The 26,941-nt window shown below is 42.1% G+C and overlaps 1 protein-coding gene across 1 annotated transcript in view; it reads left to right on the forward strand.

Moving 5' to 3' along the window:
- The window catches only part of UBE2H (ubiquitin conjugating enzyme E2 H), a 58,071-nt gene that overhangs the window by 18,433 nt on the left and 12,697 nt on the right, over nt 1-26,941 (forward strand). Inside the window, exons 2-3 of the mRNA XM_089676917.1 lie at nt 23,847-23,923; nt 25,853-25,927. Coding sequence (XP_089533043.1) covers nt 23,847-23,923; nt 25,853-25,927 — 152 coding nt within the window. The remainder of the gene's footprint in view (nt 1-23,846; nt 23,924-25,852; nt 25,928-26,941) is intronic.

Raw genomic sequence — 26,941 nt, forward strand, 5'->3', positions numbered from 1 at the left:
CGGAAAGTGCTTCTGAGGAGTTCTCTACAGGTGGCGAACAGAAGCTGAAGCCATCCTTTACCCATCCCATTACATTTATGCAACAGGGAGTTGGTGTCTGTGTGCAGACGGCCACCATTTTGTCGAAGTCTATTGTGAGTTCCCAGGTGGTTTTATTTTTTTCCCCTTCACTCATGGCTTTTGAGCTTAAAGTAGAACTTCACTCTCTCAATCAGCATGGACTGTTTTTCATTATGCTGTTCGCATTAGTAAAAAGATAGGAAAGTATATGTTTTTTAAAAAATTTCTTCAGTTACTTCCTGGTTTCCATGCCTAGGCAAATGTCATACATGCCTGGAGTCTTCAGGAGGGGAGGAAGGGTTCTAAGCTCAGGCTATTGGTGAGCTAAGGGCAGATGGGTTCCAGGAAATGCTGCATGAATCATCTGTCCTTAGGCTGGGTGATATATATATGCAGTTTTGAGTTTGATCCGTTTCTGCAGTGCTTTTTGCGGTTAATTTTTGCACATGTGTTTTTGATGCGGTTTTTTTTTTTTCTTGCTTGGCAGATTAAAACGCAGCACAAACGCACTACATGCTTTTCTGCAGCATCTCCATTGAAGTCTATAGAACGAAAAACGCAACACTTTTTAAAAGTCCCTGACCCTTTCCAGAAAACGTAGAAATGTGAATGTGTCCCATAGGAAATCATGTTAACATGGACTGTAGTGCGTTTCTGCAAAACGCTGCCGAAACCGCACAGGTGTGAACCTAGACTTGCTCAAGATGACCACGGCCAGAAGTGCCATGGGGATGTTTTTAAAATGATTTCTCAGCAAAATAAAGCAAGGAGACATGAATGGATGGGAGAGTTTGCTTTGAAGATTAAAAATGAATTAAACTGTATTTTTGGTTTGTGATGCTGAGATTCAGTGTAGTTCCGCTTTAAGAAACTGGAGGTTGCAGATGCCATCCTAAAATTTGTCCAGCTGCCTCTAGGCAAAATGAAAAGGGTCTCCTTCAGGAAGGATGAGTGAGGGCATGAAATCCCTGAATCGGTGTCATCTTGCCTTATAACTGTCAGGGTGGGTTGGGCTATAGGTGCTTCTTTGCTCCCTGACACAGGGGAGCTGCGGGATCATGTAGCCATAGCAGGCTGAAAAAGTATACAGATCTCTTTACATAGGTTAGGCTAGACTGCATAAGTAGCAGGAGGGGGAGGGAATATTTTAGGAATGGTTTGGCAGTAATTCCACTTTAACTTTTGCTTTAAAGTGCATGTAAACACATTTGTGCAAATGGCTCCCTTTTGGCCATGCAGGTATAGTTGTGCTATGTCTTTATAATGGTGTGAGTAGGGGCCTACTTTGCTTCCCATACAAGTCTAGTGCAGTGCCCTACAAATTCCAGGCACCAAGTTGCCATTGTAACGAAAAATTTGTGTCCTGGCACCTGGGTTCATACACTGCCTCCCGTAGGCTGCAGTGGGGAATCGTGCCTCCCGTAGGCTGCAGTGGGGAATCGTGCCTCCCGTAGGCTGCAGTGGGGAATCGTGCCTCCCGTAGGCTGCAGTGGGGAATCGTGCCTCCCGTAGGCTGCAGTGGGGAATCGTGCCTCCCGTAGGCTGCAGTGGGGAATCGTGCCTCCCGTAGACTGCAATGGGGAAACTCCTGTCAATAGCAATCCTATGTGAACACTGATCTCCACATGCTGCTGTACTCACTTGCAAATCTGGAACACATTACAAACTCGCACAGGATCCTTTCAAAACACAACGCATGTGGATCGCATCTGTGTGAACCACCTCAGTAGGAACACAAAATATAACCAGACATGCAAATCTGTGTTTCAAAACAAATCCAGTATTACATATGTTTTGAACCAGGGCAGCTCCATTCACACCTGGGAGTTTTGGGATCGCTGTGATCACAAAACGCAGGTTTAGGTGCTATTATTGTCAGTGGCACCTAAAATGTGGTACAGCTTTGCATTGTGTGAAGTCCCAGGCAGTGACAAGCCACGCTGTACTACAAAAAACCTGGCTCCTAACTTTTTCAGCTGGCTTCTAGAGTCAAAGCAAATTTTGTCAAGCCCTGGTCTAATGTGATACAGCATCCTTTGATCAATAGTTGTGATGTGGTTTATCACTCCCCTTTTTGTTGCTTATTTCTGCTGTGTTGGCTGGTTCTTTAAAAAGTAATGTACAGTGGAACTCCAAAACTTAAAGCAGAATTAAAGTCCACTTGCATGTGGGTGCGCTTTTATCATATTCGCACATTGTAGCACACTTAACCTGCCAAAGCGTCCCCCTCCAGGGAATGCGACAGCTTTAACATTCCACATCTCGGCTACTGACATCTGCGCCTGATGTTACTCTGGGGTTGGTTTGTTTGGCTATTGTGATTGGCCAGCCTTTGATATGAAATAAGTCTCACGCATATGCATGGGAATTAATCTGGCACCAAGGCATGCCAACATTGAACACTGTCCCTGAAACTTCCTGTTGCAGGGACATTGATGGCCAGGTCACACCATTGCTTTGCGCTAACACCCTTACCTATGTTGTTGTTGTGGTGCCATTATTTTGAATGGCATCGCAGCATACTTGTGATAGAGCAAAGCACACTAATGCACTGATGTGCTACCAAAAATGCAGCAGATACTTTAGGTCCTATGTGTTGCTTTGGGTAGCCCATTTACATGAATGGCCTGCCTTTAAGCTACAGCTGATCGCCTTGGTGTGAATATGCTCTTATACTTTGGAATCCTACTCAATTTCTCAGGACAGAGGACAAAGTTTTAACAAGGGGATGTAGCAATAAAGAGGTCATAGAACGTTGCATTCTTATCAAAATGGAGGGGTAGGTTAGCTGGAGGTCAAATTGTGCAACACCTCCATTTTTTATTTACCTACAGTCCTTATACATTCATCCTGATGCCAGACAAGAGTTGGCTATTCTTGCAGATGTACAGTGCTAGTTGACCATCTGGCAATTTTTATTGCTTGATATAATCTGATTTGGTTCTGTCTGTTTTAAGCTTAGTTTCTTGATTTCAGTGTTTTCCAGTTTCGGTGTTACGACACTGCTGTCCTGCATCTCCTCCTTTGATTATTGATTCATGTACTTCCATGACACCCATTGTGTGCCGCCACCATTCTGTGCTTTTATTATATAGTAAGTTCTATTTTATCTCTTGAGGAAAATGGTAATTTAGGAAATTCTTAGGGTTTATACTTCCACCTAGAGTAGACAGGGACACCGGCACACTGGCAAACAAAAAAAAGTTTGCTATCGTCCTTATACCCCTCTACCCTTTTGTCTCAGTGATTTGCTAGCGCCCTGGGAGGTTGGATGCCCCTTCTTCAGCTCCACTGAGAGAAAGTCTAACGACTTTTTTTTTTTTCCCCCACTAGCCTCTTTAGAGAGAGAGAGAGAGAGAGAGAGAGAGAGAATATATGTGTGTATGTATATATAATTTTAATAACTTAATTCAAGGCTCCTAGTACATAAAGTTGATTTTTTTTTCTCTCCTTGGTGACACCATTCAAGAGTTCCACACCGCTGTTTGAGCTGGTCTCTACATAGTACCTTTCTAAACTGGCATATTTTGAGCAACAACTTTGCAGGTTGTATCTGGAACCCACTAGACTGGAAGTTTGCTGGGCTGTCCAAGAATGTGACTTGTGATGCTTTTCAAACTTTTTGTCTACTGTTTTCAGCAGAGCACTGACATAGCATCTGGTGTGACCTTATATTTGGAGACTCACGTAGTGAGGGATGCCTGTCTGACTGAAGCATTTGAGACTACCTCATAGTTTGTACCAATGGACACCTCTTCAAAATGTCTGCCACAGCTATTTTGACTGTGGATTTTAACCACTAGGTGGAGTGTGATTTCTCCCATTTTTGCCTAGATCAGGGGTCTGCAACCTTTAAGACATAAAGAGCCACTTGGACCCATTTCCGAGAGGGAAAAAAAGACTGGGAGCCGCAAAACCATTGCAACATTTAAAACAAATCCGACACTGCATATATTGCAAAAAACGCTCTGGTCATGAAGGGGGTTTAAGGGCCCAGTAAGCAAAGGGTTAATCAGGGCCACAGTGTATAGTCATAATCACAATCATAGCCTTAGGTCAGTGGTGGGCAACCTTTTTTTTCGACTGAGCCAAATCTCGCCAAAACCACGATTGAAATTTATTTTGAGAGAAACATTTTTAAAACTGAAAATACATCCCCCATATAGTAATTCATCCCCCATAGTAATTCATCCCCCATATAGTAATTCATCCCCCATAGTAATTCATCCCCCATAGTAATTCATCCCCCCTATAGTAATTCATCCCCCATATAGTAATTCATCCCCCATATAGTAATTCATCCCCCATATAGTAATTCATCCCCCCTATAGTAATTCATCCCCCCTATAGTAATTCATCCCCCCTATAGTAATTCATCCCCCCTATAGTAATTTATCCCCCATAGTAATTTATCCCCCATAGTAATTTATCCCCCATAGTAATTTATCCCTCATATAGTAATTCATCCCCCCTGTAGTAATTCATCCCCCCTGTAGTAATTCATCCCCCCTGTAGTAATTCATCCCCCCTATAGTAATTCATCCCCCATAGTAATTCATTCCCCATATTGTGTGAATTCACTTACCTTTGCTCCGCGCGTTCCTCTTGCTGGGTTCCCGCGCCGTTCTGGTCTTCAGGGCGGACTGTGAGAGGAGAGGAGTTCGTCACGCTGCCCCGCCTACATCCGGGCTGCCCCGCCTACATCCTGACAGCCAATGTTTGCCAGCGGGCGCCCGGCACACAGAAGATCTACATTAAAAGAGCCGCGGCTTGCCGACCCTATTGCCTGTCACCTGGTGGGCAGTGTGCTCCGGAGCCGCAGGAAAGGTGAAAAAGAGCCGCATGCGGCTCCGGAGCCGCGGGTTGCCGACACCCGGCCTAGATGAAGCGCTGTCCAGCTGCTGTTCCTGCTTCTGAAGCACCATGTGGACCATCAGTCTCCAGTCTCATTCCACTGCCTCTAATGACTTGGTCATTTCCAAGAACATGCAATTTGTGTTTGTGAGTACATGAGGCCTTGGCTCAGTATGGGCATAGCTGGTTTCTGCTATGCCATGTAACATGTCTTAGACAGTGAGCAAAATGTTCTGCTTAACCACATGAGATCAACTCATACTAAACTGCTGGTTCTGGAGATGTTTTTTCCAGTATCCCTGGAAGGAACCAAAACCTGTAATTTAGAATGTAGGACCCCTAATAATAGTGTCCTCCATTTGAAAGCTTCATCAGGTAAGACTGAGGACCCAAGAACCTTCATTTTGGACTTTGTTTGAGCCCTCCCCAGCAGAATCTGACTTCTCTGGGCTTTCAACCTGCAGTCCGCTTTGGGAGAGGCTGTTTTTGTGCCACTTGTAGATGACTGTAATTTATAAGTGGTGGTTTCTAACCTGGTTGTTGCAGTATATGCTACTCTTCATATAGAGGATCAGCCTGTTACAGCCCTATGGTATTTTAGCACTCCTACAGCTGCTAAGACTTTTTTTTTTTCATCCAGTGTTTCAAGTCTTTCCTCTTTACGAGAACTGAAAATGCTCCATGACTTTCTGGACCCCTCCAGAAACAATGGTGCAGGTTTACCCTCATGGAATAGAAATGATTGCGTAATGGTTTCTTCCCACTGTAGGTATAGTAGTGTGCCTTTTTAATAGGCATACCATCAAACTGGCTGAAAGTATGATCACCATTGGGATTTCACTGACTGGCAGATTCCCTAATCCGTTCCCAGATTGACTGAATTGGCTAATTAAACTTCCCTGTGTTAGAGTGATTTTGAATTTGTGAAACTATCAGGATGGGTTAATTTCGCTTAGATGAGGCTGCAATAACCAGGTTAGGTCCTCTTTCATTGAACATTTTGATGCAAATGTCTGGAGCCTTACACTTTAGTGGTGATTTCCTTTGGTGCACACTAATGCCGGTTTACATGTGCAGGGCACTATGACTATCTGCATGGGATGCTGATTATACATCCAAGAAACATCGGACTTGTCATTTGTGGGAAATTGTCATTTCAGAAATATTGCCTTCATACCTGCACTTGACAGTCATTAGCAGTGCCATTGGTGGTCAGGGCTGAGATCCTGCGTTAGCCCAAGAGGTCAGTGGAAGAAGCACAGCAACCCTTCTTTCATTTACTACAGTGGGTAGTAGCATGTGTGCAATTTGTACCTTCCTCCCTTACGAGACATAGGGCTCAAAGCCAGGGACCTTAAACCCTTCTCCTTGATCTTTTATATGAAAATGTGTCCTTGCTTCTACAGGTGGTGGTGGGGGCTGTTTCCTCTCTACCTGGGATCCCAGCTAATTCACCCCTCTAGCATTTGCATGCTCAAATTCCCCCTTTCATACTTCAGCCTAGATCCTTGAATCGGGTATCTTAACCACTCCCTTCTTGATTTCCTGTGCCCTGTTGTGCTTCTTAGGTGTCTAGCTTTCCAAATACTGAGATCTTTGATTCCTATTTACTTAAGAACCTATACTCTAACTCTTTCTTCCCAGAAAGGAATTCTTTTCTTGAGATGTAGTGACACCCCTTGTGGTGTTAATAATCCTCAGTTTTATCGCTGTCCTGCGGGAATATTGACCTACAAGGTCCACAGAGGTCAGGAACTACTGCTCCTTTTCTGGAGAAGAACCAGAACCTTGCACCTCAATGTCCTCCAGCCGTTTCAGAGGCTGCTCACAATGTCGGTCCTAATTTTCATCTTGGTGCCTTTTCCTGACATCCCCATTGTGGAATGCTCAGTGCACCTGCGTTAAAGGGGTTTGTTTCCGGATCACATGCAATACTGAACATCCTAATATCTTCAAATCTCGTTTAGAGGTAAATTGACATATATATATGGTGCTAGTAGCCCTAGTTTACGGGATCCTTAAGCACATTATGGGTAACTTGTTAGGCTACAGTATGGTCTGTTACACCCCAGGAACATCGCTGCATGTTTGGTTAGAAGGAAACAAGGTGTGCATGGTGTTTTTTTGTTTTGTTTTTATGGGGGGTTTTCTTGTGCACCAGTTTTTTTTTTTTTTTTTTTTTAGCTTCCCCTCCAGTCCTGTCTTCCTACCCTTTTGTAGGTGTTCTCACCCTTCTACTTTTAAGAGGTTTCTTAAAGTTTAGTAATTTCCATTTTTTTTTTTTTTTTCCCATCAGTTGGTTGTTTTTCTTCAACCATGGGAATGTTATGCTGTTCGACAATAAACCTGCAATGACAGCCATACCCATGTAGAAGTTAACTTTTTTTTTTTTTTCCCCATTGGGGTCGTTCTTTACCCTGCAATCAAGGGTTACAAAATGCTAAGCTTAGACCTGAGGTGACTGGATTTTTCCTTTTTTGTCTCCTAATTTTCTAGAAAGGCTCCATGCACAGTAGCATTTTTTTATTTATTTATTTTTTACTCAAAAAAAAGCTGGTAATAGCTTTTTATTTTCTTTTTCGGAGCATTAGCGTTTTTACAGTACATGTAGAGTGGGGGTCAGCAACTTGTAGATCGCAATCTACAGTAGATCATGGTCTGACCTTGCTGACCCGACATCCCAAAGCATCAGAGTGCTGAAGCTCAAAAAATGCTAATAGCTTTATGTAGTGTGCATGTGTACACAGGATAAACATGATCTTGCTTCAAGGAGCAGAAAAAGTTTGTTGTTTTTTTTTTTTGTTTGTTTGTTTTTTCTCTGTGGTTTTGATTTAGCACATGTATGCACAATGTATGTAGTGTGCGTTTTCAGTAATGTGTGTTAATACAGCACAGTCATGTGAATGAGCCATTAATGTCAATTCACAAAGAATATTCATATACACTGCTCAAAAAAAAATTAAAGGAGCACTTTGAAAACGCATCAGATTTCAATATGGAAAAATATGCTGGATATCTATACTCATATGGACTGGATAATGTGTTAGTAAAGTAAGGATGCCCCATCGTTTGATGAAAATGATCAACCTACAGAGGACTAAATTCAGAGACACCCTGAAACTCAAAGTGAAAAATGATGCAGCAGGCTAGTCCATTTTGCTGAAATTGCATTGCAGCAACTCAAAAAGGTACTCTGTAGTTTGTATGGCCCCCATGTGCTTGTATGCAAGTCTGACAATGCCGGGGCATGCTCCTAATGAGATGACGAAAGGTGTCCTGGGGTATTTCCTCCCAGATCTCGACCAGGGCACCAATGAGCTCCTGGACAGTCTGAGGTGCAACCTGGTGGCTTTGGATGGACCGAAACATGATATCCCAGAGGTGTTCTTTTGGATTTAGGTTGGGCAAATGTGGGGGCCATTCAATGGTATCAATTCCTTCATCCTCCAGTAACTGCCTGCATACTCTTGCTACATGAGGCTGGGCATTGTGTACTAGGAGGAACCCAGGACCCACTGCACCAGCATAGGGTTTACCATTAGGTATTGGGATGAAATCCTTGGACCCATTGTCAGTCAGGGTGCCATTGTCTAGCCTGTAGAGGTCTGTGCATCCCTTCATGGATATCCCTGCCCAGACCATCACTGACCCACCACCAAAACAGTCATGCTGAATGATGTTACAGGCAGCATAACATTCTCCACGGCTTCTCTTTCACGTCTGTCACATGGTCAGGGTAAACCTGCTTTCATCTGTGACAAGCACAGGGTGCCAGTGGCGGACCTGCCAATTCTGGTGTTCAATGGCAAATGCCAATCAAACTCTATGGTGCCAGGCAGTGAGCACAGGGTCTACTAGAGGACCTCGGGCCTGCCTCATGAAGTCTTTCTGATTGTTTGGTCAGAGACATTCACACAGTGGTATGCTGGTGGTCATTTTTTACAGGTCTGGCAGTGCTCATCCTGTTCCTCCTTGCACAAAGGAAAAGATACTGGTCCTGCTGATGAGTTAAGGACCTTCTGCGGCCCTGTCCAGCTCTCCTGGAGTAACAGCCTGTCTCCTGGAATCTCCTCCAGGCTCCCAGACTATGCAAACTTTCTGGCAATGGCACGTTATGTGCCATCCTGGAGGAATCGGACTGCCTGTGCAACCTCTTTAGGGTGCAGGCATCGCCTCATGCTACCAGTAGTGACACTGACCCTAGCCAAATGCAAACTAGTGAAAAACAAAACAGTCAGAAAAGATGAGTAGGGAATAAATGTCAGTGGCCTCCACCTGTAAAACAATTACTGTTTTGGGGGTCGTCTAATTTTTGCCCATCAAGTGCACCTGTTACTTTAACCCCAAAGCATCTGAAACTGATTAACAACCCCCTCTGCTACCTAACTGACCAGACCAATATCCCAGGAGTTTTTGACTTGATGCTATACTCTGCTCAAATAAAATAATGGAACACTTTTTAATCAGTGTACATATTTAATATAAGTTTCATGAATCATGGCTTTCAGCAGGTTAGCAACAATGTAATCATTTTTAGCATTGAATGTAAAAAAACTCCTTGTAAACAACCTTGTAGCTTTGTGAATTAAGGCTTATTTTGTGTTCATTTTTAATATGTATCGGTTTGCTACACTATGGCTGTGCTTTACTGTTGAACACCTTATGGCAATTAAAATCTCTGATGCAATGCACTCCCATTGCAGCTATCTCCACAGTTGTTTATCAGTTAGTCACTGTAATGACTAATTAAACCTTTCTCTTGTGGCCAATCTACGTGTTTCTAAATGTAATAGAATAACAGAAATGTGGAAGAAAAAATTGTCAAGTAAAATGCTGCTACAAGTTAAAAAGGTGCTCTTTGAAAATGCATTCAACTTTCCCTTTTAAATTGTGTTTATGGTTCAGTAGCATGTTTAACATGTTTAGTTGAAATGCTATTTCAAGTGGTTGAGTGTATTTGAGCAGTGGACTAGAACTGTGTGTGTGAGAGCAGGGATATTTGGGTGGACACATCCCCCAGGGTGAACAGTTAATGTCAGATTGTTGCTGTTCTGAAGGTTTTGTATTGAGCAATTGGCATGGAAAATGTTTCTTTCCAGTGTGATGTTTGGCAGGATTTTTCTCGTGCTCTGGGGTATGGTTAGCATTGTGCTTAGAAATAGTTACTGCCCTACGCTGATTACAACCTCACTCTTGGGATCATGTTACCTGCAGCTGCATACTTGCATATGGAGGTCTTCTATATTTATGACACACATGGTAGTTTTACAATCTGGTATTGCATCGGATATGAACCTCTCCCTTTTGGATGCAAGGTTTATTAGTTAATATGTTAAACCAGAATAGACTGCATTTGTGCTATGTATAGCTAATCTTTGTTGATTTTTTTTTTTTTTTTTTTTTTCAGGATGCACTGGACTTGTAGAATTTAACCACTTTAAGTCTGGACACTTTTTTTTTTTTTTTTTTACCCGCTTCCTGTCCAGGCCAATTTTCAGCTTTTTCACTGCTCTCACAACTTGAATGACAATTGCGCGGTCATGCAACACCATACCCATATGAATTTTTTAGCATTTTTTTGAGACCGATAAAACTTTATTTTGGTGGTATTTATTCACCATTGGGATTTTAATTTTTTTTTTTTTTTTTTAAATGAAAGTCCAAAACTTTTGAAAAGTGTGGTGTTTTTATAGGAGAAAAAAAATAAAACATTTTGCAAATCTTTCTTCATAAATCTTGGCCAAAATGTATTCAGTTATCTTTTTAGTTAAAAAAAAAAAAAAATCTCCTAAATTAGTTTAGAACCCAAAATTTTTTTCTTTTTAAAACATTTTGTCTTTTATTTTTTATTTATTTTTTTTACGTCACCCTAGCAGTAAAGTGACTGTACTGCTTTTGGGGGAGGGGAGATTATTTTTTTTTACACTGATTACTTTTACACCCACGAAGGCTGTAAAAGCAATCATTTCTCCTTCTCTCTGACTGCATTCTTGCAGCCATTGAGAAATACTGTGCGAGTTGTGATTATTCACAACACCCTTGTACCATGTGACAAGCTGTGACCAGCCTTGTACCATGCGACCACTGTGATCATTCACATATTTCACAAGTAGTAAGCAATGATGTCAGGAAGTGACATCTTGCTTACTACTATTCATGTGATCACTGATTGGCCAATCAGTGATCACATGATCAGGACCTCATACAGAGGTCCCGTACAGCGATCGGTGTTCGGATCGTGTTGCCGTATGCTCCCAGGGAGCTTGCACAGGCTGTAAATGCGGGCGCAACCCGCTCGTGCACTGCTCCCATCCTGCCATTTATGTACATGGGCCGGATTGGGCAGTGCTTAGATGGTATTGCTGACTTGAAATGTTCTATGATTTTGCATAAATTGATCAAAACAATACAGTTAATATAAAGTTATGACATCTTCAAGTGCACACAGTCTCAAATTCCTACTAAATATGAAGGAATATTTGATCATGTTAAAGTGATCCTGTCACTACAGGGTCACTTGTTAAAAAGCCAGCCCTGTAAAAGAGCATTTGTGCTTGCCTTTCTGGGAGTCTGTCTTGAAACACCATTTGATTTGCTGTGTCCTGTCTCACTGCAGGCACTTGACCACTCAGGTGTTTCGAGTACGTGCACGGTCTGTAATTTCTCCTAGATAGAGCTGCTGTTGCAGCTATGAGCGTTCACTCCTCTATTTGCCATAGCCTATGCAAATGGTACAAATAAATGGCAATCAAGTCGAGATTAAATGAAGCTCATGACCCAAATAACAGCAAAGTGGATGTTGTTAATTGGGCAGCTTTCCGCTGTTTTTAATAGAATTGATCTGGGCACTGTTCCCCAAAATCTCCTGATTTAGGAGGGCCTAGAAGGGACATAATTTAGTCAGAACGTGTCCTTTGTGTTTCCTCTTCTGGTAGTAGTAATTCTCTTCCATCCTGACTCCCCCCACCACCACTGCCGCCATAATCTTCTGGTGTGACAGGTTTCATACAGCTAACGGGCTCTCGCAGGTTCTTATCAAGAGGGTTTGACTATGCCTGTCTTTTCCGCCACTCAGAGGCTGTACTACAACAACTTCTAAGACTGGAGTACAGGCAGATAATTGATAGGTCCACCTCCATTCATAAGAAAAAGGAGAGAAGCGCCTCTAAGTGCAATAAGTCTTTTAATTCAAGTTTAAATGTAGAAACACTCACATGTGTGAAGTAATCATAAGCATAAAAACCGTGGTTAACAATAGTTAACGGTGGGGTGGTAACCCGGGTGAAGAGCCGTCATCTCTCTGCGATGTGGGGAGGTCAGCTCTCGGGTGGAACAGCGTGGTGGCTGGAGGGGGAACAGCGGTGAGGCCAGCCTTCATGCACATCCTCCCTCAGGGCCGGATGGAACGCACGCTGGAACGTAGCGGCGGCGTGGCCGTGATGACGTCAGATCCCAGGGTGCACTGCGACGCGTTTCGGAGCATGCACTGGCCGTGGAAGGCGAAAGTGCACTCCTTTTTCAAGCAGCCCACCGTTAACGATTGTTAACCACGGTTTTTATGCTTATGATTACTTCACACATGTGAGTGTTTCTACATTTAAACTTGAATTAAAAGACTTATTGCACTTAGAGGCGCTTATCTCCTTTTTCTCATCTACAGAAGTTGCTACAGCTTATTTGGAAGCCTTGCCCTCAGTGCCACACGGAATCCTACGCTCTTCATACAGTAGCCACTAATACCACCATCACCCATACTACCATTTCCCAGGACTTTGCAGTGTTTGCGCTGTTACAACCCTTCCTCATTTTTTCACCTCCATTCATAGTTTGTATTCTATTAGAATAGTATTCTATTAATAGAAGCTATAGTAGGACTTCTATGAATGGTGGCGCTGGGCAAGAAGGGCTGGCATAATCACTCTCTCAATGAGAGACCATTATAGACTATTAGTTTTAATAATGCCCACAGCACCAGAAGATTAAGGTGTGTGTTTGTGGGGTTTTTTTTTTTTTTAATTACTATAGTTCTAAGAGTTAATGTTCTGTCATGTTGATGTATTTTTAGATGTTGTATATCTTGTAGTAGCAAATACAAGCTGTCATGTGTAATGACGGCAGAACAGATTCCTGGAACAGATTTTTCTTTTTGGGAATAGTAATTGGTGCGTGTGTGTGTACGCATATTCTGTGCCTTCATGATAATTGTATGTCTGTGCATGCTTCTAATACAGTCATTTAAAACCTGGCATGTAGCAGAATTGGCATCCTGTTTGCTGCAGCCAAGTTTTACAGGGTTCCAGTCAGCCATGTTTTCAGTATTAAAATCCTACAGGACATTGTTCCATTAAAAATCTACACTCTCCGTAAGAAACTAAACTTCATGGTTTGTCAGATGATGTAGGTGCTTAATGTGTTTCATGCCTTATATGTTCTATTTGTGGGATACTCCATTTTTCTCCCCGGCTGCTTCTTAATTTGAGGATGAAATTGATGCATTCTGCCTTCAGGGTACAAAAGCATGGGAATTGGGTTTCCCAAGATATCTTCCTGTTATGATATTTGGGATATTGTTCTCTGTCTGAGCAGGATGTGTCTACAGTGCTATTTGTATTTTTCAGCTGTTCCAGACACAAATGTTTTTGTGTCCTGTCATTTTTTTTTTTTTTTGTATTTTTTTTCCCACTCAGGGATTAATAATTCAATTCCTTTGTTTTATGAATAAGTGGAAACTGCACAGCAAGTAGTGCGCTATGACCATTATGTACACTGTTAGATATTCAAAAAATTCCACGTTTGTTCTCATGACTGGTTTTCAGTCCTGTAGTGCAGTGTTTCAGGCACAGCTCCCTTTCAAAGTATGCACAATCTTGAGGCACCCCATTCTAAAATGTACAAACCCAAACAAATAGCATCAACACACATAGGACACCAAACAGAGGCGATTTATCCCTACAAAGCAAACGCACCTTTTGCACACTGGTACTGACTAGTATTCCAGTTTTTCTCTTCTCCCTTAGTTGCTCACACTTTTTCAACTAATGGAACCCCAGTGCTAAAGGAGAGGGCATAGGAGGGGCCAGAGTGGTGTCAACAAGGATGTGGTGCAGGCACCCAACATCCTCCTCAACTGATGTCATTGATTGGTAGGATGCCAGCAGCTAGAAGGTTTTAATGGCACACAATGAAAACCTGTGGCTTTGCATACCTAAGGCAGGCTTGATCCATCTGCTGGCTTTTATCCAATTTTGGGGAACATTTAAGGCATTTTGCCAAGACACCCTGGTTGAAAAAGGCTGCTGTAGTGAGTAGGCAGTCACATATGTTGAATACAAATTTTGTTTGCATACTAGCATATTCTTAAAGTGTAGCTTCTTCAAGAGGGATTGGTAATATCTAAGATTGTGGCTCCTTTCATATCTTTTCCTGTTTTTAAAGTTCAACTCCAGATGTGATCCTTTTTCACCTTCACTGCTTTCCCCCCCCCCCTCGCATTGACATGCTAATAACATTTTGAAATCTTTTTTTTCTTTTTCTTTTTTTTTTTCAGTTTAGGCAGATCAGGTCTGGTGAGAGGGGGCCGTCCGGCAGGGTGCTGTGCATAGCTTACCCAAAAACATTGCAGCACCCCTGCCTTAGTCCTCCTTTAGAGCACCCAGCCTTGATGCAAGCAGTGGGCTGGCTCTTAAGGATTTATACAAATGTGTGGATGGATGAATGTCATACAAATATGTGTGGATGGATGAATGTCATACAAATATGTGTGGATGGATGAATGTCATACAAATATGTGTGGATGGATGAATGTCAGTTTTAAAGCGGTAGTAAACGGTTTGTATGAAACAAAACAAATGGAGCCCCCTGCAGGTTTAAGTCATAATATATTGGTTTGCACTGCATACTAGTACATTATGACAGACTTGCCTACAAATGGAGCACTGTAGCGCTGCACTGTCATGGCTACCCGGCGCTCTCATCTCCACCCTGCCTTCCTTTTGGGTTTGAAATCTTCGCTAGACAGCAATAACATCACTGTTGCACATGTGCAAAGGAGTCACATCGCCTCAGAATACTGAGCAGGCCATAAATGTGATCTGAGCTGTGCATGTGTGGCTCAGATCACGGTACCCATTGACAGGCAGGGGGGAGATCTGACAGAGACCTCTAGGGTCTCCTGTTATAAAAGCCCTGCCTGACAGAGGATTTTCTATTGATTGCGTTTACTATTGTGACGATCACGGCGTCAGACCCCTGCCCTTCTCACCAAACTCGTGACCAAAGGACTAGCCAATCTAAAACCGAAATGTCACCTGTGTAACAATGCCACGCCCAGCTGCACCCTGCACACAAGATTTTCCAGCTAATGTACCACAGTCTGTGTACCGGCAGCCTGGAAGCGATTGTTACTGGGCCAGGTTAATTCCACAATTAACCCTTCACACTGCCACCACCATTTTTATACGGAGAGAGGAAACTCGGCAATATCAGCAATAACACTATGATAGTTGAAATAATCGTCTGTATACTACTGTCACCGCAGGCAGGTTATACAGAGGGTTAAACACACAGTAGCGCTCTTCAGCAGCAGGAATTTGTAATTTGCATTAAAGAGCTTTAGAAACAGTTCAACACTTTCAGAAAGTAAGATTTATTACTAAAAGGTCAAAAGGGTGCAATAAAAATATTTACAGAAAAAGTAGTGTGTGTGTGTGTGTGTGTGTGTGTGTGTGTGTATATGTATGTATATACATAGAGAACAATAGCACAGCAAGGAGATAACGGGAATTTAGAGGGTTAAAGTACTTGCCAGTCAGCCTTGGTGTAGGCAGCTTCAAGTTTCATAAGTCAAAAGGATTTCTTGTCTGTCAGTTTCGATGTTAAGAAAACAGGAGAATCTTCTTCTCTCACACAACTCCAAGCATAACTGCCTTTTTCTAGGATCCCAGCAGGGTGACTCCTTACAACAGAGAACCAATTGCCTCATTTGGGAAGGGGTGGTGTTGGGGGGGGGGGGGGAGAGACCCAAGCTAGAACAAAAATCCCTCTTAGCTTATATTATGGCCCATAACTTATTCTCAGGGCATTTGGCAGCCTGGGCACTAGTATATTAATACTCAGCAGCATCTGCGGAATGGTTAGAGATGAAACATGTCATATACACTTGAAGGGTTCAGGGGATACAATTTTCTGCTCTTATGTCTCATAAGGGGTGCAACATAGCAGGAGACTGGTCTCAATCTGAGCTGTCCGAATATGGGCTCCATGTTTAGGTAATTATGTCCTACGTGAAGATATCAACTTATATGAAAAAACTTTTGAACTTTTAAATGTAAGTCTGTTTTTATGACCCCTTGGAAGGTCTTTTGAAGTTCAGTGAGGGACTTGGTTTACATTTTTATGATATCCCAGATTGCACAGCTACCAGACAGGGGGGCACCTAGCTGGTGAGGTTTTATAGCCAAGATGCCCTCCCACTGGGTTTTGATGCCTTTTTGAACTCTGCATCAAACAGACCACATGTTACTCAACAGAGAGGGAGGGGGGATGATTGGAGGAGGCAGCCTGCTTTGGTAGTGAGAAATAGTACAACATGGAAAATTCTTAACAAAATGGAGGACTGCATCCATCTCTGTGGGCACGATTGCTACAACTATCACTTTTAAAGGAGTGGTTGTTCCTAGGCAGGTTGCCACACTAGGTAACAGCCACATGTGATGGTAAGCACCCATAATTGAAAGAACTGAAATCCAATGAATGAAAGGAGCTGGCCATGGTCAGTCAGCCTTGGGAGGAAAGAGCTAGATGATGATGGAAGTAATTCAGCCAGAAAATGGGGCAAGATTTCGGACTTGCTGCAGCTTCTGTCAAACTTTGGGGTTTATTTACCAAAGCTGGGTTGCGCAAAATCGGGCTCAATTCTGCATAGAAAACAGTCAGCTTCCATGTTTTATTGCCAAAGCTGAACTAAGATGAAGTTAGCAGCGGATTAGTTTCTATGCAGAAGCGAGCCTGATTTTTCCGCAACCCAGCTTTAGTAAATAAACCCTATTGTTAGAAGCTCAAACTGTGCAGAGTAACTGTTTTCAGTACAGGAGAGGAGCCTGTCCAACTGTGTAAGAATGAAGGGAAGGCTGGCGTTTAGGCAGAACTTTTAACCATAACTTGATAAAAAATGTGTTCTTTAGGAAGGAACATACATTCCACATTAAAAATTGTGATCAAATGTGGTGTGTGCTGTAAATTGCCTCCAGCATTGCTGGAGGTTGCCATTTTGCTGAAGCCCAGAGCCCCTATGCAGCTGTAAATCATGAAGCAAAACTAAACCCATCGATTTTAACAATTAAAAAAAATTACATTCCTGGAATGCTGGGATTGCCAACTGTCATTTGCTTGTTTCCTCAAGCAAACTGTCAAACCATCCAATAGCTGGTATCATAATTGTTCACATGTGCAGCACCATGGCAGTTGCAGATCAGACAGAAGCAGCGTCCTTGGATGTATAGGTTGAGTTTCTTTCTGCTTTTAAGTCTGTCAGCAGATCAGTCTCTACAAATTTGTCAGTACCTAAAAATGAACAGCAACTGGGCTTGTGCAGAGCAGGGTGAGACAGTGCATTACTGGATTTTAAACCATATAGGCACTTTATTTTTAATGTTTTACATAGCTATACCTGCAAAAGGGGCCCGCATAAAGTGATCTAGCAGGACTTTTCTGATTCCAGCACTTTTTTTTTTTTTTTTTTTTCAGGTAGAAAAAAATGTGCATTTATTTCTTTTTCTTAGGATCCTGCAAAGCATCACACCTGTGATCAGCAGTTTGTGAGTGCAGTGTCAGGCTCCTCCCTTTTTTATATTGTGAACTCAATGAGCAGGGCCCTCTTATTCTTTCTGTGTTGTAATTGTACTGTCCCCTTTATATTGTAAAGCGCTGCGTAAATGATGCCGCTATATAAATCCTGTAATTTAATAATCGCGGTCTGCTCATACCTTCAATACGGGCAGGAAGTTACTAAAGTCCAGGAAGGTCAATGAACTATAAGGGCACTCCCCATCACCCTCTTATTTCATGGAGAACTGCAAGCAGTCAGAACTCTGAATGAAGAACATGGCCATGTGGGTGGAACCCCACTCTGCCACACTGTTTTCATATTGTGACAGCAGGTGCGGGGAGAAGGCCCCCCACCTGCTGTCACAGGAAAGGTGAACTTATCCTTTTTTAAAGCTGAGTTCCAGTGAAAAAAAAAAAATATGCAGCTAAAAAAACTGACACCGTAGTGCTGCGCTTTGTGATAGGTCTTGTAGTCTTCTGCGACCTGTCGCATGTCCCAGAAGACTACAGAAGGGGGGAGGACAACTTCCGCTTCTGATCACCTAGGCCAGGGGTAGGCAACCTGCTGCTCTCTAGCTGTTGTGGAACTACATTTCCCATGAGGCATTGCAACATTACAAAACTGACAGTTACAGCTATGACTTGCAGAGGCATGATGGAACTTGTAGTCTGGCAACATCTGCAGAGCCGCAGGTTGCCTACCCCTGGCCTAGGTGATTGCAGCTGAAGTGGGAGCAGGTACTTGTCGATTTTTGGGTGCACGCCGCCACCCCCTGTGCTGATACTGCAGCTGTGCTTTGTGAATATTTCGGTCTGTTAGATATACCATTTTGGAAGTGTGCTGTTATCTGTTCAATAAATGCAGAAAACCTATTTTCTGTGAGCTACAGAACACCTCCCCATGTTAAGTGAACCTAAGACCAGCTTTTTTTTTTTTGTCTTTTTATACTTTTTAAGAATATAATTAGTTTAATGTCTAATGATAAATTCATTTGCTCCATTTTAGTCTGTTAAAGCTACCATTTTTAAAAGAATTTTTTCATTGGTGCAAAAAATACTATATAAAACTGGTATAATATTGTATACAAATACTTGTTCATCTAGCCTGAAATTAGGAGGTGTCCGGTGCCCTCTGCCTTTTTTATCCCAAAGAAACTATTTAGCCCTCCAGGTTATCTTGGACTACAAGTCATTTAGTCTCCTATGCAGTCTGTGTCCAGGGCCGTTCATCTGCAGATAATCGCTGCATGGGTGATTACATGCGATCGGCTGCGAAATGCTGTGGGAGCTATCAGCCTTTAATTGCTTTAAATGTAGCTTCCCGCCTACAGCTAATAGCAGGAAAAAAAACCCACTGGGTCTCCCGCAACGAATTGCAAATGGTTCAATTCATGTGAATTTAGACCTAAAGCAAATGGTCAGTGATGGAGATGTTCTGTAGTCCTAATATGTCTAGTTCACACTGGCTTTGAAAGCAGGCTTTTGAGGGGCGTTAATGCTCCTCAAACGCCTATGCAAATGGTACTATGGGCAGCACACAGTGCTGTTCACATTATCAAAACAAGAAGTGTTAGCATCACCTTGCTTCAAAATTGAAGCCTCGTGTCCAGTCAGGAGTTTGAAGCCTTTCAGCATCTTCCATTCAAGTCTATGGTGACTCTCCTCAAACGCACTGGCAGGCATTTGTGATGTGGTTTGTGAAGCTTTAATAACATTACAGTTTTTTTAGTTTGTGGTGAGGTTTTAACGCTTATAAAACGCTTCAAAACTGCACATAGGAAACGCTTTTAACACTTGTCTAAAGCTCATTAATGCCAGCCTAACACCTATACTAAGGCTATAGGAGTGTTTGCTAAGAGTTAGAAATTTAGTCAAGTGTGAACAAGCCCTAAAAGTGAGCATGATCCTATGACCAGAAGTGTGCTTCTGGCAAGTTCTCCAAGTTAAAATAAAGGGGGGAAAAAAACAAACCCAAAACAAATGCAGCAATCACATCTAAGGATGGGTGAGCTGCATTAAGTTAAACTTGTGTTTAACGCGTAACACCGCTTTTGTGAAAAAACTATTCCCCTCTGGTTGAACAATGTACCTTTTCAAGGATTTTAACAAGCTGTTGCAGATTCTTGCTTATTATTGTGAAGGAATTGCGGTTTGTATCCATGTGCAGATTGGTAATTCTAAAAAGGTCACACCCGTTTCATTCGGCTTCTGCACTTGCAAGGCTCTAAAGAAAAGTGGTAGGGTTTGCATCCTTTTTTAGACATGAATTCCCTTTGAGAGTACCAAACAATGGCCCTTTTGCTGCAGGGGATGCTTAAAATCTGACTTGTATCTTATGCTGGCTACACACTATATCAGTTTTTTTTTTTTTTTTTTCTCCCTTCAACCCAACGGGCTGAGCAAAAAAAAAAAACTGAAGAGCGTGGGAGGAGTTAGCTGTACTAACAATCCACAGTGTACTGAGCTATTGTGTTTTGACAGGGGGATTTCCCCCAGACCGAACTAACGGATCTGCCCTCTCAACCATTGGCTGCCAGCGCTGGTCATATGTGGATTTTCCAGTATGCCTCTTCTGTCAGACTGGTGTACAAATGGGACGAAAATCGACCGGGCTTCAATACACCAATCACGCAAGCAGGAAATTACATTACTGGAGGGCTGGTCTGTACACAGCCCTATTGCATTTGACAGAAAACTACAACACTGCAGATTTACAGTTGTGTGTGGACACCCCTCCAATTCATTGGATTCTGGTGTTCTAACCACCTCCATAGCCACAGGTGTATAAAGTCATGCAGCCAGACGTGCAGACTGCTCCTACAAACATTTGTGAAAGAATGGGTCGCTCTCAGCAGCTCAGTGAATTCAAGCGTGGTACCATGATAGGTTGTCACCTGTGCAATAAGTCCATCCATGAAATTTCCTTGCTACTAAATATTCCACAGTCAACTGTTAGTGGTATTATAACAAAGTGGAAGCAACTGGGAACAGCGACTCAGCCACGAAGTGGTAGGCCACATAAAATTACAGCGGGGTCAGCGCATGCTGAAGCGCACAGTGCGCATAATTCAACAGCTGTCTGCAGAGTGTGGCCTTTAGATTAGCACAACAGTGCGTAGAGAGCTTCATGGAATGGGTTTCCATGTCCAAGCAGCTGAATCCAAGCCTTACATCACCAAGTGCAGTGCCAAGTGTCAGATGCAGTGGTGTAAAGCATGCTGCCACTGGACTCTAGAGCAGTGGAGACGTGTTCTCTAGAGTGATGAATCATGCTTCTCTGTCTGGCTATTTGATGGACGTGTCTGGGTTTGGCGGTTGCCAGGAGAACAGTACTTGCCTGACTCGTGCCAAGTGTAAAGTTTGGTGGAGGGGGGAATTATGGTGTTGGGCTTGGCCCCTTAGTTCCAATGAAGGGAACTGGTTAAGGTGTCGGCATACCAAGACATTTTGGACAATTTCATGCTCCCAACTTTGTGGGAACAGTTTGGGGGTGGCCTCTTCCTTTTCCAACATGACCGCACCAGTGCACAAAGCAAGGTCCATAAAGACATAGATGAGCGAGTTTGGGGTGGAGGACTTGACTGGCCTGCCTGTTAGGCAATCTGATGGACGTCTCTGGGTTTAGTGGTTGCCAGGTTAACGTTACTTGCCTGACTGCATTGTGTAAAGTTTGGTGGAGGATTATGGTGTGGTGGTGTTTTTCAGGGGTTGGGCTTGGCCCCTTACTTCCAGTGAAGGGAAGTAAGTATACCAAGACATTTTGGACAATTTTATGTTTCCAACTTTGTGGGAACAGTTTGGGGATGGCCCTTTCATGTTCCAACATGACTGCACACCAGTGCATAAAGCTAGGTCCATAAAGACATTGATGAGCAAGTTTGGGATGGAGCAACTTTACTGGCCTGCACAGAGTCCTGACCTCAACCCGATAGAACACCTTTGGGATGAATTAGAACAGAGACTGTGAGCAAGGTCTTCTCGTCTGACATCAGAGCCTGTCCTCACAAATGTGCTTCTGGAAGAATGGTCAGACATTCCCGTGGACAGCCTTCCCAGAAGAGTTGAAGCTGTTCTAGCTGCAAAGGGTGGGCCAACTCAATACTGGACCCTAAGGTGCAGGTGTCCCAATAGTATGTGTGTGTGTATGTATATATGTATATATACAGTCAGGTCCATAAATATTGGGACATCAACACAATTCTAACATTTTTGGCTCTATACACCACCACAATGGATTTGAAATGAAATGAACAAGATGTGCTTTAACTGCAGACTGTCAGCTTTAATTTGAGGGTATTTACATCCAAATCAGGTGAATGGTGTAGGAATTACAACAGTTTGCATATGTGCCTCCCACTTGTTAAGGGACCAAAAGTAATGGGACAGAATAATAATCATAAATCAAACTTTCACTTTTTAATACTTGGTTGCAAATCCTTTGCAGTCAATTACAGCCTGAAGTCTGGAACGCATAGACATCACCAGACGCTGGGTTTCATCCCTGGTGATGCTCTGCCGCATTCAGGTCAGGTGATTGACTTGGCATTCAGGTCAGGTGATTGACTTGGCCATTGCATAACATTCCACTTCTTTCCCTTAAACTCTTTGGTTGCTTTTGCAGTATGCTTTGGGTCATTGTCCATCTGCACTGTGAAGCGGCGTCCAATGAGTTCTGAAGCATTTGGCTGAATATGAGCAGATAATATTGCCCGAAACACTTCAGAATTCATCCTGCTGCTTTTGTCAGCAGTCACATCATCAATAAATACAAGAGAAGCAGTTCCATTGGCAGCCATACATGCCCACGCCATGACACTACCACCACCATGCTTCACTGATGAGGTGGTATGCTTAGAATCATGAGCAGTTCCTTTCCTTCTCCATACTCTTCTCTTCCCATCACTCTGGTACAAGTTGATCTTGGTCTCATCTGTCCATAGGATGTTGTTCCAGAACTGTGAAGGCTTTTTTAGATGTCGTTTGGCAAACTCTAATCTGGCCTTCCTGTTTTTGAGGATCACCAATGGTTTCCATCTTGTGGTGAACCCTCTGTATTCACTCTGGTGAAGTCTTCTCTTGATTGGTGACTTTGACACACATACACCTACCTCCTGGAGAGTGTTCTTGATCAGGCCAAATGTTGTGAAGGGTGTTTTCTTCACCAGGGAAAGAATTCTTCGGTCATCCACCACAGTTGTTTTCCATGGTCTTCCTGGTCTTTTGGTGTTGCTGAGCTCACCGGTGCGTTCCTTCTTATTAAGAATGTTCCAAACAGTTGTTTTGGCCACGCCTAATGTTTTTGCTATCTCTCTGATGGGTTTGTTTTGTTTTTTCAGCCTAATGATGGCTTGCTTCACTGATAGTGACAGCTCTTTGGATCTCATCTTGAGAGTTGACAGCAACAGACTTCAAATGCAAATAGCACACTTGAAATGAACTCTGGACCTTTTATCTGCTCATTGTAATTGGGATAATGAGGGAATAACACACACCTGGCCATGGAACAGCTGAGAAGCCAATTGTCCCATTACTTTTGGTCCCTTAACAAGTGGGAGGCACCTATGCAACTGTTGTAATTCCTACACCGTTCACCTGATTTGGATGTAAATACCCTCAAATTAAAGCTGACAGTCTGCAGTTGAAGCACATCTTGTTCGTTTCATTTCAAATCCATTGTGGTGGTGTATAGAGCCAAAAATGTTAGAATTGTGTCGATGTCCCAATATTTATGGACCTGACCGTATGTATGTATATATGTGTGTGTATATATATATGTGTATGTGTGTATGTGTGTATGTGTGTATGTATGTATGTATATATATATATATATATATATATATATATATATATATATATATATATATATATATATATATATATATATATATATATATATATACTTTTATTTTATATATGCTTTGGGAAACCAAAACCTAGAATTATAAAACCTTTTTTTTTTTTTTTTCCTTCCCTGTAAAAAAAAAAAAAAAAACTTTATTTAAAGAATAATATTATGGCCATGTAATCCTTTCACTTGTATAACGTTTTTAGAGCTGTCCAATCCTGTTGAAACTTGTGGTTTTTATTTCTTAACTTAATCCTTTTAGTATTGAAAGCAAACATGAAGTCACAATCCTAGGAGGACTAAATGAATTTATAGTGAAGTTTTATGGACCACAAGGAAGTAAGTATTACCTCCTGTATTCTGAATGTTTTTGCATACTTTAATTTATGGCAAAATACAAAACTAGGTGGAGTCACGCTTTAAGTGTTACCTAGGTTTTAAAGGCCATACACATGACAGCCTTGGAGTTAACATATTATGACCTTAGATTGCCTAATGTGGCCATCATTCTAGTGTTGCTCCCAGCAATCTATAAGGAGACAGTAGTTCATTAATTTCCTATATCTTTATTTAAAGACCTTCACTCAGAACCACATTGTGGGAAAGTTGGAGAAAGCTGAACCCAAGAACAGCTGCCACTTGACTCTGTCAGTGTAGATATTGACTTAGCATTGTTTGGTTAATTGCAGCAGAGTGCGAGGAGTGCCACCCTATATTTGCACTCCATCTGACCTCCCATCGTAATGTAACACCATAGGGTCAGTTCAGCCTTCTAGAAAACCTTCCTGACAGTCCTTCAGACCAGCATGTTGGCTGCCATCCTGCTGCGCAGTGATATGGTAGTTTGGAAGAATCTGCTATGCTAGCAGACTTGTATACTTACAGCCGGGAATATAAGAACAGAGCCAGGCAGCAAACAGCTGGATCTATCTGCTTTGGCAAGCCACTTGAAGCCATATTTGTATGTTAAATTCAGTGCTGACCCTTTTCTTGTCATATGTCCACCATACAAATTCCCAGTTTTTCGGTCTCCCTTTTGTCATTTGACACAATCCAAATATTTGTAGGTGTAACAAGACTGTGGGCAATGTCACCATCAGTGTATTACATAAGCAAACCATATTATTGCGTGAAAGCAATACCCAAATTTGTGATTATAAATAAATATAAATCGGTACAGTGAGACTAATTGGGAAACAATAACACCCCAATTTATACGTTCAGATTACAAGGTATGTTCTGAACGCTTGGTGTAATGTGCCTTGCCAGAAACATTTAGGTAATGTGTGGGAATGTTTTTTTTTTCTCTCCAGCCCAGGTACCAGTAAAGTACTTTCTGGTCCGCACTCTTTGGTGTTCCATTGCGCTGCATTATCACATGCTTGTTAACATTCTGTATTTGGGATGTTGAGACCGTCCGTTCTTTTAGAATAGGCTGCCAAAACACTGCAACTTAAAGCAGACCTTCACCCTCCCTAGTCATTTCCACTCTTCTTATCCTTGTCCCTCACTTCTCAAAACAACATACGGCTGATTTTATTTCTTTTTTTTTTCTATTTTTTTCCTTTTTTGGAAGAATTCTCCATCTACTTGCTAGGTTCTTGCTTACGCGAGAATAACATTTCACCTTGTCAAACCCACATCATGCTTCCCAGTAGGCCGCAGAATATCCTATTGCACATACATGGTGGTGTGCCATGGTGTGAGCTGGCTGTCTTTCCCTAATACTTGCAGACAGCTGAAAGAACCCAGAGGAAACAGCCACCTACTTATGTCGCAGATGAAGATGGGGGAATGAGACCCAGTATACAGTAGTTACAAAGTGGATCCCAACAGAATACTGCCAGATTGCTGAGCTTTACTACCGAGTGAAAAAGGTTTTGCGGTGGGGGGGATAGTTACGTCTCGCTAAGAAAAACTACCTGGATTTTTTTTTTTTTTTTTTTACACGGTTAACCACAATGCTTGGTATGTATGTAGCAATTCTCTACAGTACAGGTCGGTGCCAAGTGTTGTAGTAATGAGATTTACCAAAACGCATAGTTGTGATGCCAGGGTGTATTTCAATGCAGTTGGTGGTTGCACAAAATTAAATCTAGTTCTTGGTGAGAGCATGCAGCTGCCCAAAAAGTTTTGTGATGATCATTGAATGTAAAATTGTTATTGGGTGTTTACAATATGTGCAGGAAAGTCCACATGTCTACCTAACTTATGGTTACCTTTATATAGTCATTGTGCTTTAACTTTTCTTTTTAAATTTTATGTCAGCACCATATGAAGGTGGCGTGTGGAAAGTTAGAGTGGACCTTCCTGATAAATATCCTTTCAAATCTCCTTCTATAGGTTGGTAATACTAAACTTTTCCTCACTTTCAGTATTTTGTAATGCTGAGCTTAAAATTTGAGACTTTATAACTGGGCATCTGATGGAGCATTGTTGATTGTATCAGCTTGCTGACTATTGTGATAGAGGTTGTGGAGATGCAGCAATGCGGGATAGAATTTAATAATTTTTTTTTTAATCAATTTATATGGCAAGTGGCATATTCATTCATTTGTATTTGTACAGGTCTGAGGTGCATTGAATCAACCTAGACTTTAGAAACTGTTTTTATTTTGATTCTTTTAGAGTTATTACATTTTGTGTTCTATAAAATCTATTTTACAAATGTATTCAATAGTAAAGGCAACATGCTGGAACACACCATAAAGCTACAGAGGCTTCCATCTTCACCCGATCTTCCTTTCAGGTTCGTGGTCTGTGGCCACTTGAATGACTGAGCCATGCTGAAGCATTGGCATGCCGGTCCTTCAGAGCGAATGCATCGTTGACGTCACCAACTGCCGCTTACTAGAATCTCCTAAATGGTAAATGTTTAAGAGATTCATTTCACCTACAGGTAAGCTTTATTATAAGCTTACCTGTGGGTAAAAATCAAAACTGAGTTTACTGCCACTTTAAGCAGCATACTACAAAGAATGGTTTCCTATAGTTCAGACTTCTGCATCTGTGTAATTGTGCTGTACAGAGGTGATATATTCTCATCTTTGGGCCTCTTGCACTATGTTGAATACCACTGTATGCACACATTTCGGTTTCTGCAACATCTTTGAGACATGGCAATGTTTTCCATATATACAGTATCTCACAGAAGTGAGTCCACCCCTCACATTTTTGTAAATACTTTTTTTATATCTTTTCATGTGACAACACTGAAGAAATGACACTTTGCTACAATGTAAAGTAGTGAGTGTACAGCTTGTATAACAGTGTAGATTTGCTGTCCCCTCAAAATAACTCCATACACAGCCATTAATGTCTAAACCGCTGGCAACAAAAGTGAGTACACCACTAAGT

Source organism: Staurois parvus, unplaced genomic scaffold (genome assembly GCF_062004578.1).
Source record: "Staurois parvus isolate SC_StPar_1 unplaced genomic scaffold, SC_StPar_1.0 ptg000175l, whole genome shotgun sequence".
Taxonomy (NCBI): Eukaryota; Metazoa; Chordata; class Amphibia; order Anura; family Ranidae; genus Staurois; species Staurois parvus.